The 18,523-nt window shown below is 39.4% G+C and overlaps 1 protein-coding gene across 2 annotated transcripts in view; it reads left to right on the plus strand.

The window, feature by feature from the left end:
- Positions 1 to 18,523, plus strand: part of PCYT1B (phosphate cytidylyltransferase 1B, choline) — a 105,842-nt gene that overhangs the window by 17,405 nt on the left and 69,914 nt on the right. For both annotated transcript variants that reach the window (XM_072615239.1, XM_072615238.1), the window contains exon 2: positions 18,371 to 18,470. In XM_072615239.1, coding sequence (XP_072471340.1) covers positions 18,371 to 18,470 — 100 coding nt within the window. The remainder of the gene's footprint in view (positions 1 to 18,370; positions 18,471 to 18,523) is intronic.

The following is an 18,523-nucleotide window of genomic DNA, read 5'->3' on the forward strand; positions in this document are numbered from 1 at the left end:
TGCTGTCAAGGGAGTCACATTCTAATGGAAGAGATAAACATATGGAAGGTTTTTCATACGGATGGAGTGTCTCATGGTCCTTGGGGCTTAGCAGCAAAGCAGATGTGAATGCTTCTTTAATGACATTTTCACTGATAAAATTCTATCAGTTTGTGATGTTGAACCATTTGGTAGGGTCAAAGACTTTGGTGGCAAGAACTTTGCTTTCTGAGTCTTTAGTGGGTATGACTGTGGCACCAGCAGGAATACCTGTGAGACTATACCTCCCCAGAGTTTGCTACCTAGGATGGTGTCCGAGGGCATTAGGCCAGCAGTTGTTGTTAAGTTGTTTCAGCTGTATCTAACTCTTTGTGATGCCGTTTGGGGCTTTCGTGGTAAAGATACTGGAGTGATTTGCCACTTCCTTCTCCAGTTTATCTCACAGTTGAGGAAACTGAGGATTAAATGACTTGCTGAGGGTCATACAACTAGTGTCTAAGACTGGATTTGAACTCAGGAAGATGTCTTCCTGACTCCAGGTCTCAGACTCTATCCACTGTGCCAGCCAGCTGCCCATACCCAGGCTAGAAGCATTGTAATTTCCAAGGTTTTTGGATTCAGGGTCCTAGTCTCTAGGTCTGAAGAGATACGTGGCAAAGGTGGTGGTGGTCGTAGTTCATCTTGTCTGGCACTGCTGCCTCCTGTCTATCCCCCACTACTTCAGATCAGCTGGCTTTCTTGCTTTGTGGGTGGTAGTTAGTTGGGTGATAGAGATGACTGGCTGTCCCTACAGAGTTGCTTACATGGATAATCACTGTGAGAGTTTGGCTGAAAGCAGGCAGACCAGAAGTCTGGTGGGAGCATTGCCACTTACAGGGCTCTTATGCTCATCAGCCTACTGATGGCAGTCGGTCAGAAGTTGTTGCTGGTGATATTAAGAAAGATGAGCCCATCTTCCACATTGATTTTTCCCCTCCATTGTGTGTGTGTGTTTGTCCTTCATTGTCGAAGAAGACTATGCATCAGAGAAGAGATGACATGACTTGCCCTTGACTTTGTTTTGAATGAGGGAGGGCTGATGATGACTGCTTCGCTGCTGGGCTGGACATAAAGCAGGTCTCGGGGTTTGGGATAGTGATGTCAAACTCAAATAGAAATAGATCCCTGTAGACCACGTATTTTTTGTTGTTTTATTGGCAGTTTGCCAGCTCATTTTTCAGATAAGGAAACTGAGGCACACAGTGTTAAGTGACTTGCCCAGAATCCCACAGCTAGTGTTTGAGATCAGATTTAAACTTAGATCCTCCTGACTCCAGGGCTGGGGCTCTCTCCCTTGTACCACTTAGCTGCCCTACATATTTATTTAGAAAATCACAAATTAATATTTTTTATATTGTACTGTATTTTTTTTAGTGTGTGTGAGATATTTCCCAATTACATTTTAATTTGGTTTGGGCCAACAGCTCAAGGGCAGGGAGTTTGACACCTCTGGTTTGGGGGCACTGCCATTCTCAGAACTCTTAGTCTCAGAATCCTGGGCTGTCTCCATCAGGATGTGAGGGGAGATGCTGACCAAGGTGGCAATGCTGGTGGTTTGACTTGCGTGGCATACGCTGCCACCTGTCTCTCCCTCAGGGTTTCCCTCTACCTCTGCCAGGATGGTGTGCCTGCTCTGTTGGTGGTATTTGGTTGGTAGTTCATGAGGATGACTGACCCGTTCTCCATAGGAGTTGCTTCCCAAGATGATGACATATACTAACTGAATGACACTGGGAAAATTGCTTAATTTCTCAATGCTCAGGCAACTCTCTAAGATTATAAATTGCAGAGAAAGTTCTAATCTGCATTGCTAAAAGGGTTTGGAACTAGGTACTCCCAATACAGATGAATTCACAGGTTAAGTCAACAACAAATATAGATAGATAGATAGATAGATAGATAGATAGATAGATAGATAGATAGATAGATAGATAGATAGGTAGATATATGGAGAGAGAGAGAGAGAGAGAGAGAGAGAGAGAGAGAGAGAGAGAGAGAGAGAGAGAGAGAGAGAGAGACAAAACCAAAACACTCCCTACCACCAAAGGGCTTAGAAAAATTTTCTTGGACTGGGGATGGGTGGCTTGGGCGGGGGGGGGATGGGGGGGGGTGAGGTTACATAACACGTACACTTATAAGTAAATGCAAAGTAATCACTAGGATGATGCCATAATCATAAAGCATTCGGAGCTGCTACAATCAGCTTTCCAAGCACAGCCACCTAACTACCCCCAGTGCGGAGCAAATACCTTAGATTATAAACTCCTAGGGGACAGGGACTGTCTTTCTTTTTATTAACTATATTCTCAATGCTTAGTACAGTGTCTGGCATTTAATAGGCATTTAATAAATGTTTGTTGGATTGAATTGGAAGCAAATTCCAGGTACAACTTGAACTGTACTACTTGACATTCATCTTGCGACTGAAATATCAAACCAAGTCTCTTAATCACCTTCCGTTTCAAGAAGAAATACATTGAGTTTAGGAAAAATCACAGGAAATCTAGGAGACACACCTTGTACCCTTTGACACCTTGAAGGACAAACTACTTCAACCTTATTTTGCTTGAAAAGAAGTCAATAACAAATAGGGATGTTTACTTGGCAAGATAAGTCCCCTAGGCATCTGTCCTGAAAAACAACCCTAGAGGACTGAGACTCAGAATGGTTTCCTGACTTAACCACACATTTCTCCCTGTTCCAAGGAGTGTTTGGGAGACAAGTTGCCTCTGTGCTCCAAGCATAGGGATTTCCCCGTCCTGACTTTGGTCTGTATGAACAGTCTTCCACCGTCATCTTTGCCAATTGAGTGGTTAACTTATCAAGATGGGAACAGTTCACATTCCTCACTTTCTCCAGGGAAAAATCCTTACTGCTTAATAGAATAAGAGGTGTATCTGCTTTAAAGAAATACAAGATTGAAAAATCTGAACTTAAAGCTATATATCTATCCATCTTCATATACAAAATGATTCTTCAATTTGAAAAAAGATTCATTACAGAGATGCTTTAATTTACAAGCTACCCCACTGCATTGAAAACATGATTCAATGTATCAAAGTTCAGTTGATGCAAAACTTTTTAGGAAAATGTCTAAATGCTTTTTTATAGTTTCCAAACTACAGTTTTCCTAAACTCATTCACTTATTAACTGTTTGTCTATAGCTTTATTAAACTCCTGACCAGGATAATGGGAAGGTAGAGAGGGGAACAAATCTCAGATCAGTCACATTTTCCTTTTTTTCCTCCATTTCTATAGAAGTATGTGTCATAAGTGAATATAAAATAATCACTAGGATAATACCATAGTCAGACGCATCCTGAGTTGCTAATCAGATTTTTAAGCATAGCCACACTAACTACAGTGGGGAGCAAAGGAAAAGGTTTGGTCCAAAAAGAGAAGGAAAGTTCTCAAAAAAATAGAGATCTGAATGATGAATTGTGGATGTCCTCCCATTCCCTTTTTTTCTATGATCTGGACCCTGTCTACTTTTCCATTCTTATTTCCCCCAACTTGCTTTAGATCCCATATTCTAAAATATAAAAATGCTCCCTTTATTCCAATTAGAAATCTAGATTTCAGTTACTCATTCCTGACTAAATCACTTTGCCTGCTTTGTTTCAGGATCAGTCACAGAGTGATTAGCTACATTCTTTCATTATGGAAGTGGGTGGATTACTGTGAACCAAAGTACACTGGAAACTGGGATCCAAGAGAAGTCTATACTCAGCTCTTCCAGGACCCAAATCATAAAGGAGAAGTACTCTGAGGAGGATCATAGGTTCATAGATCTAGAGCTAGAAGAGACCTTAGGGGTCATCTAGTTAACCTAGATGAGGAAACTGAGGGACAGAGAGGTTGACTCATTGCCCAAGGACACAGATAATAATTGCCAGAAGTAGCATTTGAACCTGAGCTCGAGAGCTCTTTACACTTTATCACACTGGAGTTTTCTTGCCTTTCTTTTCTCCTTATAAGTAAAGATTATATGTAATGATAATTTTTAAAAAATTGATGAAGAATCAGAGAACCTGAGTATTCCCTTTGGAGTAAGTTACTCTCTCAGTCTATAAAAAGAAGAGATAAAAGTAAATTACTCTTTCAGCCTATAAAATGCAGATATAAGAATAATTATATGATCATCTCTCAGATTATAAAGAATCAAATGCATTAACATATATATGAAACTGCTTTTTAACTGTATAGGACAAATATAAAAGTTTGAGCCTTGCAAGGAGTCAGGACTCCAAGCCATATGTTTGTACGTCAACTAGTGCTTAGGTCTGATCCAGGAGTTTGTATCAATCATTCTCTCATTCAACCTCCACCTTGAGCACCCTTCTTTCTTTCCTAGCCCTTCAAGTGACTTCATTCTTTTACCTGCACTCAAAGTCCTAGCTTAAATGTATGATTTAATTAGATTAATAAATGCGTGGTAGAAATAGAAACATCCATGATATGTAATCAGTTTGCACATTTCATCTAAATCTAGTCCTCCCACAGCAGAAATTCTTTTTGAGCATTCCCCCAACCCCCTCCTCACTTTAGGGTCCCCAAAAAAGCACAAGAGTGGCAGAGCATGTTATTCAAAGGTTCACTGTCTCCTAAAAGATGGACCACTAATTTGTGAAATAGGAACAGGACACAGCAGTTAACTTATGACAAGATGAACAAGTTTTATGAAAACTTCCTTGATTCTTAGGGTGAGAGCTCCAAGTCCAAGGCACCAGGAGCATTGATTGAGTCTGGCTCATGCCCCTGTCTGTCTTTGTAAAACCAGCACTGAAAGGGGGTTCTGTTCAAAGAATCAGAGACTAATGCCTGGCTGATAGCAGCAGAGGGAAAGACTAACGTATGCTGTTGCCAGAATTCATTGTTTCTCTCTCTAAGTTCCTCTCCTCCACCTTTAAGCTTACATGATAGGAAAGGGAGGTGGTATAGCCTTTGGCACGGGAGCCCCACAAGTGTGGCAATCCAAGTCTCAGCTGAGGTGCTCTCTGTGTTTCACTCAAGTCAGAGCATGTGGCCACACCTTATTTACATGTCAATACTTCAAGGATCCATGATTTCTTGAGGCAGTTTTTCCCTTTCTATAACCACTGCTGAAATATTCTTCACCTGAGGCTACTTCTCAATTGAAAAATATGGAATCTGTTGTCCGGTTATGCATGAAGCCTTTCTAGCTTGTAGGAATCGCTAGCACTTGTGCTTTGCTGGCAAAGCCTTTGAAAACACAGGATCATGTCCACACAAGGAGGAGGGATTGCGATGACTACAAAATGACATCCAATGACATCAAAATGTCAATTAGAGCTAATTGTCTTCCAGTGCTCCACTGTGGCTTGAACTCAAAAAGGCTATGCCAACGGACCTCTGAAATACAGAAATTTAAGCATATTTAATCCTTGTCACGTGCATAGGTGTCTAATTTTGACAGACATTCCCAATCTTGGAACCTACTCTGAGACAGGAATTTTAAAAAAATCAAATGTCTGTAGGGCATTTCGTAGTTTATTTCTAATCTCAAGAAGCTATACTTTCACTAGTGTGAGTCCCTCTTCAACAGGCAGATTGTGACCTCTTTATGAATAATGATAACATTTATATACTGTTTTACAGTTTGCAAAGTGTTTTACATACCTCAGCTCCTTTGATCCTCACAATACTTTAATTATCCTTATTTTATAGATGAGAAAACTGAGGCAGACAAAGGCTCGGTGATTTGCCCAGGGTGACACAGCTAAGAATTTGAGGGGGAATTTGAAATCAGGTCTTCCAGACTCCAAGTGAACCACTAGTTGCCCAATAATTGTTATTAGGAATGAATTGATAGTCTTTGAGAATTGGTCACCCTACAGCCAAGCTGGTGATGAGCCTTTCTGTAGCCTGGTCCTTGTACAACAGATAAGTCTATACTCACAGCCTTGATATCTAGGAAAAGCCACTATCTCTAGACAAAGTCATTATTTTCTGCATGGCTCTCAGAGTTGTCCCCAGCCCACTTATACTGTCAGCCAATGAACACAAGGAAATATACATGTCTGGGTTGACCACAAAATTTGATAAGTTAAATGACTTCTGGAGAGCACAATTTTTAGCACAATAAAGGGATGCAGCCGTCTATACTTCTTTGACCATTCCCTCCTCATCTTGTCTTCCTTTCCGTGTGACCTCGGAAAAGAAACTTTCATTTCAAGCTGCTATTGAAATGTCAAGGCTTTCTTCCTTCTTCAAGTGCGTGCCCTTCTGATTTACCTCATTCAAGACTGCTTGACGAGTGAGATGACTCAAAATTATAAACTGCAGCATGCTCAGGTAGGATTAAACTACTTCCATAATCAGATACTCATAGCAGCCCCTCCCTCCTGTGGGGTCCATCAAAAACCATTATAATCATATTACCGGATTTATAGAACAAGAAACAATCTGGATGGAGAAACAAAAGTGAGACAAGCCATCGATGAACTCTAAAAGAAGAAAAGCTCAGGTCTAGATGACCTCATAAGTGGATCCTATCGAATGTCTAACGGACAATATACTACTAGATCAAGGACAGGTGCCTGAATCAATCCACTGTAATCCTCTTTCCAAAATGACAAGAAGTCATTCACGATTACTTCGCAACTTTTCAGCTGGTCACAAATCCATCTATTCATTAGCCCAGGGCTTCTTAAACTTTTTCCACTTACAACCGCTTTTCACCCAAGAAATTTTTATGCAACCCTATATAAAATAGATATATAAATCAAACACCGATAATAAATCATAAAGAAATTTATTTTAAAATGATTCTTTTGCACATGTATAACTTTGCTTTTTATTAAAAATGAAAACAAATTTGCATACTAATGAGATGGACATGCTTGTTTATTTTTACACAAAGAATTAAATCTTGGCAGGATATTTGATGCTGCGCAAGACGAGCATCTTCAACGTTTTTCGGAGTTGACCGATGTTTTGACTTTATAATCGTCAACTTCCGTATGCAGTGAAGCCAAGATGGGCAATACCAGAAAGCACTGCCAGAAACAGCTCAGATTCTTTACGGGTTTGATTTCGAATTAATTTTTGGTCGTTGTATGTTCAGAAACCTATTACTAACGCCAAATTTTTCACGACCCCTACATTCAATTAGTGACTCCATATGGGGTCATGACCCATAATATAAGAAGCTCTGTCTGCTGAACTATTGACTAGCCCACATCTCTCCACTTTTCCCATAAGAGTAACATGGAGGACTTGGTTGAATGTTTTGCTGAAAATCTGGGTAAATTATATCTATGTCAGTTCATCTGATCTAAGAGTTTAACAGCCAAAAACAGAAATAAAATTAGTCTAGCATGACCTATTCCTAATGAAACAATTATGATTCTTATTGATCATGGCTTCATTTTCTAGATGCTCACTAACCTCAGCTTTATTTGGGCTAAGGTATTAGCAGTAGATATCGCATTAATATGTTATCCTAACCAGATTACATTCACATTTTAAAGGGGGCTTATAGTATCTTAACCCAGAGGAATAATGTGGTAATTCCAGACTCTATGATAGAACCACAAGATATAATGGGGAGAATTTCAGTGCCTCTCATTGAGTCAGTCTGTGCATTGTAAGGCTAGCCTTCCCTCTAATCCCCTATTTAAAGGGTCAGCACTGAGATTAGTATCCAAACAAGCACAACAAGCCATGAACTGAACGCCCTAGCAGATAGAACTTGTGATGATAGGTTTTGGACTTGGAAGGTGCCTTAGAGATAGGGTTGTTCTGGTAAATATTTAACTGGCTCAAAACTCAGCATACACTTTTAAGTTTAATCTACATTATTTGTACTTTCTCCATCACTTTCTTAAGACTACACAATCAACAAAAATAATAAATAATAATAATAAATAAAACTCAGACTTGTATCCTTCACCAATTTCTGAGGTTGTTCACACCCCAAAATTTTAAAATTGGCTCTCTTGTGCTGACTCCAGCACACATTTTTTTTTGAGGCAATCAGGGTAAAGTGATTTACCCAAGATTACATAACGAGTACATGTCCAAGGCTGGATTTGAAGGCAGAGTTGGTGCTCTATGCACTGCACCACCTATTTGCCCCCAGCACACTCTTGTTTTAGAGATCATGAAGTCCAGCATCCCACATTTTACAAAAGAGGAAAGGCCCAGAAGGGAAAAATAACTTATCAAAAGTCACTGGATCAGTAAATAGCAGAGCTAGTATTCAAATCCAAGTCCTCATCAATTCACTCCTCAAAGATATTGGTTTGATTCCATCGTCAGTCCCATAGCTGGTCTAAAGCAATTTTGGGAAACCAGGCTTCAAACCTTAGGCCATTGGGTCATTCCTAATCCAGAGGAGTCTTAGAGAGATAAGGGTTGGTTTTAGGTTTGATCTTAATGTATACAAGTAGGTTAGAACTGTTCCAACATGGTTCCTAGAGCTCTAAACACAATTACCTCCACCTCTACCTCCATCCCCATTCCTTCACCCCTACTGCTACGGCAGATTTAACTGCTCAGGAATGAACTGAAGTAGATTAACTTGTCGGAATTGGGGATGCAATGAAACTGACAGGTTATGAATCCCTTTGCATTTTTGTTAATGTCAAATTTTGAGATCCATGACTTAGCATATTGATGTTCAAAAATATCTGTTAAATGGATTAATGAAAGCTATTGCGATAACATTCAGGCCAGCAAGAAGGAAAATGAAAATCTAACTATTATCCTCTTAGGTTTCTCAGAAGTAAAATTTCACTCCATTATTACTTGGTGTGTCCAGTGGTTCTCAGACGATATGGTTATTTTATTGTACCATATAATGGTTAACATATAAAACCCTCATTAATTCGTTTTCATATACTATTTCACATTTTCCCTGTATATATTCCAGTCAAACAGACCTAGAAACTCTTCTCCAAACTTGCCATTTTCCGCCTTTCTACTTTCATATATGCCTTCTTATACCCCAACCCTGCTGGGGAGCAAAACATGATAAGCTGACCATCATTCCTGAGCCTGGACCATAATGATTTACCTCCCCTTGTAGGTAAAGTCTCCATAGCAATTCTCTCCCCTTCTGGGATATGGTTTTTCTTTTAACACTTCTGAATATACTACTTTCTGGAAGAAAGAGAAACAAGCTCCTTTTGAAACACCCAAGTGGCTACCAGCTCCCAGTTTACTCGCAATAACTAATTCAGATTGTTCTCAAACTCTCAGATAAACTCATTTCTATTAAATGTGGGACCATTGAACCCCAGACAGCTTGCACAGGCACAATCCAAATTGAATTTACAAAACCTTTACAATTTATTTCCCTTCTTATGAATTTGTCTCACCTCCTTCCAATCTCCCTATACAGTAATGCTTTGAATAATTTAAAAATACCTGAGAAGATAAATTGCTTTTAAATATCCTCAGAAATTAAAAAAAACCCCTTTTATATTGACGCTGTTAATAAGCTCATTTCATGCTTAAAACAGGCCCTTAGAGAACCTCAAATAGGTAAACTACGTAGTGTTCCTACATGTACCTGAAAGTAAACAAACAGCTACGATTCAGACTTCTCGCTAACTCAGGCTATACCTTTTCCCCCATTATTTCAAATTCATGACATTATATTAATGTTGGACAATTAATTTATACTTTAAGGAAAAAGAAAGTAGAAAAACTCGGAAGAGCCCTGGGCTTAGACTCAGAAGACTTGGGCTGGATTCTTGGCTCTCCCGCTTATGAATTACACATCCTTGGGCAAACAATGTAAACTCTCTGAACATCAGTTTCCTCATCTATAAAATGCAAAAGTATGTTGTCACCATAAAGTCTATGATAATATGAACTATTAGTATTATCATTAATAATAAAATGAATAACAATTCAGAATAGGAACTATTGCACAACCTACTGTAATCTAAAGGATGATTTTGGAGTTAAGAAATAATACATAGAATATTATTATCATTGATTCTTGAAGGAATACAATAGAAAGTAGAATAGTTGCTCATAATTTAGTATAGAACCTTTGCTACACCTCATCTTCATAAAAAAAAAATAAATTTTGTTAATGAACCCAAATTACCAATATTCTGTTCAGTTCCCTAAAGATGGAGAGATCACCTTTTGTCCTCATGGAATACAACATAAGGCAGTATTTGACCTGGTGTATCAATAAACTCCTTGTGTTTATCCCTTTTAACTTGTGTCCCCTTTCCTTCCTCCACCAATGTCTACTTCTGGTGCTATTAACTTGAAAGGAAAACAAATCAAAAGCCTGAGAATAAAAAATATCCTGACAAGATATGAATAATGGATGTTTGTGAAGCACTCTGGAAACATGCATCATTAGTATTATTCCGACAGCCATCACTGAGGCACCTCACCTTGCTCATCGGATGTGTCCTTGAGAAGTGGTGTGTAAACTGAATCACATTTTGAGTGTGTTACTCATTCCAGGGAACCCTCCAATGAGTCCTGTCATTATGCAAACAGTTACCTCCCAATTTATCTGTTTTGTAAATTTGCACTCGGGCATATTAGGCTTAAATTTACGTGAGCGTTGCAGAATTACTACTAGAGCATTTTCCTTATCTAGATGGATGGAATATGTGTTGATTAAGCACCGCCTATGTGCCAGTCACCGTGCTAAGTACTTTACAAATATTATCTCACTTGATCCCATCTGATCCTATAAAAGTAAGATTGTCACTAGGAGGCTTTGGGCTAGGAGGATTAAAGGGCAATCCAGAGTATGTCAGCCTCCTACTTTGAAGCTTTTATGACATTTACCAGTGACAGTGCAAAGCTTCTGAGTGTCCCACAGTGGAGTAAATATAGAGAAAGATTTACTCTGTCTGATCACTGAGACACGGGGGGAAGAGGGGAAGTGGTTAAGTAAAGCAAGAAAGGTAGGAACAAAATAAGTCATCGCAAACTAGACCTATTTTCTTCCAATAATCTCCCAGGAAACAGCCTCTGCCTTGCTAGGATCTGATTACCCGTTGCAGGCCTCAGACCATAGCCATTATTGTTTTAACATTCCTACCTTCCTCTTTATCCCAGCATGAACCAGGCTATATGGGATGCTGGAGAACCTGACCTTGCTTGGGGATAAAGAGACAGTTTCACACTAAACAATCTGAAAGGCAGAAGCGAAAAAACAGTGATTAGAACCTAAATCAGAGAGCCCTGGAGGTGTGATCATGTGTAATAATGTGTGGTGCTGCACGTGGCTAGCCCATGGAGCTCGAGATTCATTTCCATGTAATCCCCTCCTCTCCTAGCAAAGTCTTTGATTTGGTATTTTTGTTTTCAACTTTGTAATTCACGTGATTAATACCTGACCTTCATACAAAAGAACACTAAGAGTTATTTATACTAACATTTAGAAAATAATGACAATAATAGAAGGAAAACACCTTGGTTATCACCAACTGAGCTTGTCTTCCATTCTCATTCAGACTTTCTGTTCCTTATCCCTAACAAGCTCCACCGTGAAGGGAAGTAAACTTCCTTAACAAGGAGCTGTCCAGAGTGCTTGCTGTAATGGAAGTTTGTTGTCATGGATAGCCTCCTAGAAAATCCCTTTTTCAGTATGAAGGAACAGAAGGAAACTGATTCCCAATAGTAGTCATTTTTGCAGCAGAAAAGCGATGCTTCAAGCCAGTGACTGAATGTAAGAATATAAACCATCCCTTCCTCTGCACGAAATATTTGCATTTTGGGAAATATTGTGGTGATTTGCTTTGGTCATCAATTTGAAAACTTAGCTAGCTTTCTTGCATAAAGGTAGCATGAACAAGGAAAGAGGAAAGGGAAAATTGTTTGGTATCAGAAAAAAAACAACTCTGAGAAGTGACAGGAGTTTATTGAGTAGGTAGGGTGATACAGTCTGACCTGTACTTTGGGAAAATCACTTTGGAGGCTCCATAGAAGATGGATTAGAGTGGGGAGAATCTTGAGGCAAGCAGACATACAAAGAAGCTATTGCAATGGTCCAAGCATGAAGTGACGACAGTCTACACTAGAGTAGTTGAAGTGTTGGAGGAAAGAAGGGGACATATTCGAGAGATATTGCAAAGGTGAAATCTGTAGGCCTTGGCAACAGACTGAATATGGGGGCGGGGAGGAGAAGAGACAGTGAGGAGTTGAGTGAGGATGACATCTAGGTTGTGAACCTGAGGGATTCGGAGGATGGTGTTGCCATCTACAGTAACAGAGAAGTTAGAAGGAGAAGGAGGGTTTAGGAGGAAGGATAATGAGTTTAGTTTTAGACATGTTGAGTTTGACATCTATTAGACATCCAGTTTGAGATGTCTGAAAGGCAATGAGAGATTCCAAATAGGTCAGCAGAGAGGTTAGAACAGGATAAGAAGATTGGAATCAGTGTAGAGATGGTAATTCAAACTAGAAGATGTAGTGAAATCACCAAGCAGAACAGAGAGAAGAAAAGAGGGCCACGGGCAGAGCCCTGTGATGAAAGGGTATGCCCTGGATGAGAATATAGCCAAGTAGATGAGACAGAGTGGTCAGATAGGTAGGAGAAGAACGACTAGAGAGTGGTATCCTGAAAACCTAGAGAAGAAAGGAGAAGAGGGTGATCCACGGCTTCCAAGGCTTCAGAGAGGTCAAGAAGAATGAGAACTGAGAAAGGAAGAAGAATCCAGCTTTCCAGATTCACCCTTTCCCTCTTCCATTGTGTTTCTTGTAGAGTTTAATAAGGGGAAAGGTCTCTACTATCCTCTCTGTAACAGCAAGCACCCTAGCACCCAGGATGACCTACTAGCACAGACTCTTTGATCCGCTTTCCAAAGGGTTAACAATCTTTCTTTAATTAAATATGTGTGTATGTATATGTATATATATGTGTATATATATACACATATATATATATATGTCATTCACTACTTCAGAGAAAAGGTTAACACCCTGAACACAGAGAAAACATGGAGAAAATAAAAGTAGAAAAATTAGCACAAAGATCAACAAACAGGGCTCTGTCTGACAAAGTAATATAACCACCTACATACACCACTGGATGGGGGAGCACCAACCATACCTAGTAGTGGGGGGAGAATCTTAACAAATGGCTCCTAAGAGTCCCATTCAGGGAATCAAAAAAGCAAAACCCCCAAAGCAAAACAGTATATATACTCGTCAACCTCCCAGTATATATACTTTTCAACTAATAGGCTCAGAGCCAGAAGGCATCAAAGCCAAGCCCACATAACTTAGCACAGCTGTGAACTACCGAGGTTCAAAGGAGATCAGTCCTTCAGGTACTCATAATTCAGCCTGAGCCTGGGAAACTGAACTCCAAAAAGAAAACAACAAAAACTTGCTCTTACACTCTCCTACTCCACCCCCTTGATCCCTCAAGCTCTTCCTATGAAGGAACTGCACAAATCATCCCAGCAGAAATGAGATCTGCCAACTTATGAGAACCTGAAGTGTTTCCTTAAGATATACAGAAACTTTTGAAGGGGCAAAAACATCAGGGCTTGAGTTTCCTCAAAGGAGACAGAATAAAGAAGGTTTAGAGGGAGTCAATTGGGATAGTGTCTTAAAGTATTCCATCTTTATTGGGAAAATCTTCCTAGAACTGTTGCAATGGAGAGCTCTTCTTTCTAGAGGAGTCCCACTTTGTCACAGATAAAGCATCTGCAGGGGGGCAGGGTGAAATCGCTATCAAGACTATTAACATATAGCTGCTGTTGCAAGAGTTCATGCCAACATTTAACACTAATTAGCAGAAGATAAAATAGGAGATGGAAAATTTAGTGAATGTGATGCTAGTGAACCTAATTTTGGTCCCACTTAGCAATAAAATCAAAGTCAATGGTGCAAGGAGGCCCCAAAGGAAGAAGTATAAGCTGTCCTAGACTATGATTGTAGTTGCCATTAACTGAATTATCTTGAATAAGTATCAAGTGGTTAAGGCAAACTTCTTCCCTTGTAAAGGGAGAAGACCAATATAATTCGTCAGTCAGAGGCAGGTTGAGAACCACTTGGCTTCTGATGCCAAACTGATCTCTCAAAGATGAATGCTCTGATTGGCATAAAGAGTATTGTTGAACAGAAGGAGCTGACTTATTCTTAGTTAAAGAGAATCGTGTAATTTCATGGCCAGTGCAGCAGAGCATCAACTTCCAACATATGGAATCCTGTTGGATCCAGTTCCAATCTCTCTCCTTCTGGTAAGGGTGTCAATATGATTATTTAATTCAATAGACAGAATATAGTATTTCCAGTAGGCACTAACATGTCCCACAGACAGCTAGTCCAAAGAGTGGAGAGAGATATCAGCAAAATTCTTGAAAGGGGAGAATCTTTTTCCATTTCTGTTCTCTCCAAAGCCCAGACTACTCAGTCAGATGTGGTCACTGCCTAAGAATTAGCGTAGATGAAAATCTTATCTGCTCTGTACCTCAAATCTCTCCTGCATTTTAGCTATGTGGCTTGAAGCTCTGCCTATGGGTAGGATTGTGAGGACCCCCATTTTTCATGGTATCTCCAGTTATTGGATTAATGGCCACCAAGGTCCAATTACATGTGTCTCTTTCATCAGTGAACCAGGCAAAATGGCATTCTTCATTGGCAAGGACCCAATGGGTTAGCAGGAGAAGCAGAGCTCTGGACCTCGAGACTTTTAATACTCCCAGTCCTCTGGACAGTTGCATTCAGAAGATGGCTTCCTTGCTTCTTTTCAGGAAAACCTTACGTAAAGTCTATATATAATATATGTTGTTTTAATCATAGGGAGATTGAGGTAATCACAACCACCTTTTCTTAGTTTCTTCATCTGGAAAATGAGGTAGCTAACCCTGCCTATCTCACAGGATTACTCAAAGGATGAAAATGGAGATGACAGCACTTGAAAAAATTTTAATTTCTGTAACTATAATAACTTATGAGAAGAAAAATCACCTTTTGGGCTCAAACATTTCCTAAAGAAATTTTTTGAAGCTTTGAAATGAAAATAGTAATTTATGATTGGTGATATATTTTTTGAAAAAAAGGTACAAATTTTAGATATTCATAGGAGCTATTTAAAAATTTGTCTGTAATGGCTAATTGCCTTCAAAAGCATAATACTTAATTTTTAAGTCAGTCTTCTTTCCTCCCACGCCCTCCCCTTGCCCACTCCCAGCACACATTTGGAAATTATATTTTGTTTCCTACCTTCTGGGCATAACCTAATATTATATTTCCCATTTTCACAAGCATCTCTTCCTCTGAGTGCACAAAAGAATGAACATTCTGTTTGCACAAGGCCTTGGAACGAACCTCTTAATCTTCCACTCCAGAGATTCTAGTTAGTATGCTCTCAGGGCCATCTGGCTATTCCGGGTTTTCTTAGCACATTTGAAATAGTGCGGCCCAAGAAGCTATTGGACCAGTGACCCATCTCAAGATCTACTCTTTATTTCTCATTGTCCAAAAATAATTAATTTCCAAACCCAAAATAAACTTTAAAAAAATCATGAGCATAGATATGCTTACTGGACATACATGTGTATATTTATACATATAGATATATATATACATATATGCCTACACACAGAGATTGAATGCCTGTATAATTTTTACCTTATTTTATACTTTTTTGTTTGTTCAAGTTAATTTGTACTTACCATAGGATGTCAGATCCAGGGGTGAAAGTGACCTCAGAGGCCATGTGATACAACCTCCCCTCCCCAATTTTGTAAATGAGGAAAGTGTGACTCAGGGATGTTAAGTGCTTTATTCAAGGTTCCACAGAAGATCCAAGATTAGAATTGATAAGCAAGCTGTCAATTGGTATTGGTGGAAGGATGGAGTTTCCTAGAACTGGATTAAAAAAGAGGGAGGGAGGTATGAGCAAGACACTGTATGCTGGGGGATAGAAAGACAAAATGAAAAACAATCCTTGTTCTCAAAGAACTTACATTTCATTGGGAGGATACAATATGAAAATAGATAAGAAGAGAATGATAATTTGAGGAGGAAGAGAACCCTAACTGGGAAAGGCTTCCTTTTGGAGGTGACATAGGAGCTGAGTCTGGAAGGAAGTCACAGGTTCTGAGGCACAGACGAGGTAGGAGGTGATTACTATCATGTGCAAAGGTGTGGAAGTGAGATGAAGCAAATAAGGCATTTTGGCTGAAACACAAAGCATATGGAGGGGAATAATTTTAAATAAGCCCAGAAAGGAAGGCTGGTGCCAAACTAAGAAGGGTCTTGAATGCGCTTTAAGGGTAAAATGATTTTGGTGATGGTGTGGAGGATTAAATGTAGAGAGGAAAGACTGTAAACTAGTAGTTCAAAGGAGAGATTTGCTATAGTCTAGGTGAGAGGTGATGAAACCTTGAACTAGGCAATGTCCAGAAGAGACAGGACTAATGACACATATGTTGCGAAGGTAGAATTGACAAGACTTGGAAACTGATTGAATGTGAGGAAAGAGGCAAAGGGAAGTATCAAGGATGCTGCCAAATTGGCAAAGTTTGGGGCTCTTAGGATCATAAATTTAAATCTGGAAGAGACCCTTGAATAATCTCCAATATCTTTATTTTGCAAGGGAAACAGATTTAGAGACACAGGTTTACATATAGTGTTGTGCTAAATGTGCTCAGGCACATGCCTGAGTGCCAAATAAAATTGGTGTTTTGCATCTCATTTTTTTGAATTCATATTTTAAAGTAGTTCCTTGGTTATTTTTTTAAAAAATTAAATTGACAAGCTTTCATTTCTTAAGTTTGATTTGAGTATTCAATAATTATTCAGCTTAAAGAAATGAAAAATGGAAGTCCTTGTGTGCATACCCTAATGAAGCATGCTATGCATGGCTACATCTAAGGAATGTCTCACAGAAAGGAAGTGGCAGAGCTGGTATTTGAATGGATTTTCTCTGATTCCAAATCCTACATTCTTTCCATGATATGACAGTGTCTTCCTTTTAACTTGTCAGTATTTTCAGATCCTGACCATCTCCTCCTCTGTTCTTGCTATCGCTCTTGGCTGTCTGTCATCTGTAAATCTGATGAGCATGCCATTTATGGCTTTATCCAAGCCACTGATACATACCTCCAACTACAATGTTAAAGGAGTAGGAGAAGATCCTCTATGGGGCACAGATAGGTGAAAATATGACAAGAAAAAGGAATGACTGACTTATAATTGGCATTTCTTTAGGACACATTGAGAAGATTACATATATATACATAACCTTGTTGTTCAAGTTGTTTCAGTTACGTCTCACTCTTCATGACCCCATTTGGGATTTTCTTGACAGAGTCACTGGAGTGCTTTGTCATTTCCCTCTCCAGTTCATTTTACAGATGAGAAACTGAGGCACAGTTAAATGACTTGCCCAGGGTCACACAGCTAGTAAGTGTCTGAGGCCAGATTTGAACTCAGGAACATGTCTTCCTGTATTCAGGGCCAGCACTCTATCCACCTAGCTGCCCCATGCACTGGTCTTACCAAAAGGTTAGCAAACAGATGAAGAATTGTCTGGTCACAACAACCCATGAAATCACATATTAGGGGGTTGCAATCTGTATGGGTGGAGGGAATACTCATATTGTTTCAATCAGAGAACTTTAGAGAGATTAAAATAAAGCACATAGAACCACTCAGTTTCGGTCATAATTCCTAAGATTGTAAAACCAGTGTTGCCTTTGCTTAATTCCATGACCTGAGGTAATGAAATTCTTATTTAAGTAGTTGGATTCAAAAGTGCAATACCACTTTTTTGAGTGGGTTTCCAAGCGATTGACTCTATTAGCTCATCTCTACAACACCTCAACCAACTGAACCCAACCTGAGCCAGGTATCCCAGGAGAAACTCATCTGCTTTTCTGAAAGCAGTTATATCCCATGGACCAGAATTAGTGTGAATTTTGCAGTTTTAACCCAGAGAGGGGAAGATATGCAAAAGAATCAGAATGCATGCAATATGACAGCAAAATTGATATTTGCCAGACTGGTTTCGTTTGTTGGTTTGTTTTTGTCTATTTATTAAAGAGGTTTTTCATTTGAGTGCCCATGAGTATGTGTAGAACTCAAGAGTATGAAAATTTCTTCCATTTATGGATCCCCAAGAAGCTAGCGACTTTGGCTATTTAGATTTTTATCAAAATGTTAAAACCGAAGCTCACTGACATACAAGTGATAATTGGAGTTTATGCCAAGAAAGCCCAGCACTCAGTACCAGTCCTGCTCATATCCTTTATAGAAATATTATAGTTGACTTTCTAATAATAGTATTTTTCTCCCCTCACCTGTGTACCAGAGAAGTTGCAAAGGGAAGTTAGTTTGCAAGGGAACTTTGTCAGCGTGTATTCCCTTTTTCTTTTTCCCTTCTAGACCCTGACTGCACCTGCCCCATTTGCAGATGAAACCAGCTGCCAGTGCCAAGCCCCCCATGAAAAATTGACCATTGCTCAGGCCCGCTTGGGAACACCAGGTGAGGCCGTACTTCATCTTATTCACAGAATGTTGGCTGCCTTGAAAGACACC

The sequence above is a fragment of the Notamacropus eugenii genome, chromosome 5, assembly GCF_028372415.1.
Source record: "Notamacropus eugenii isolate mMacEug1 chromosome 5, mMacEug1.pri_v2, whole genome shotgun sequence".
In the NCBI taxonomy this organism is placed as follows: Eukaryota; Metazoa; Chordata; class Mammalia; order Diprotodontia; family Macropodidae; genus Notamacropus; species Notamacropus eugenii.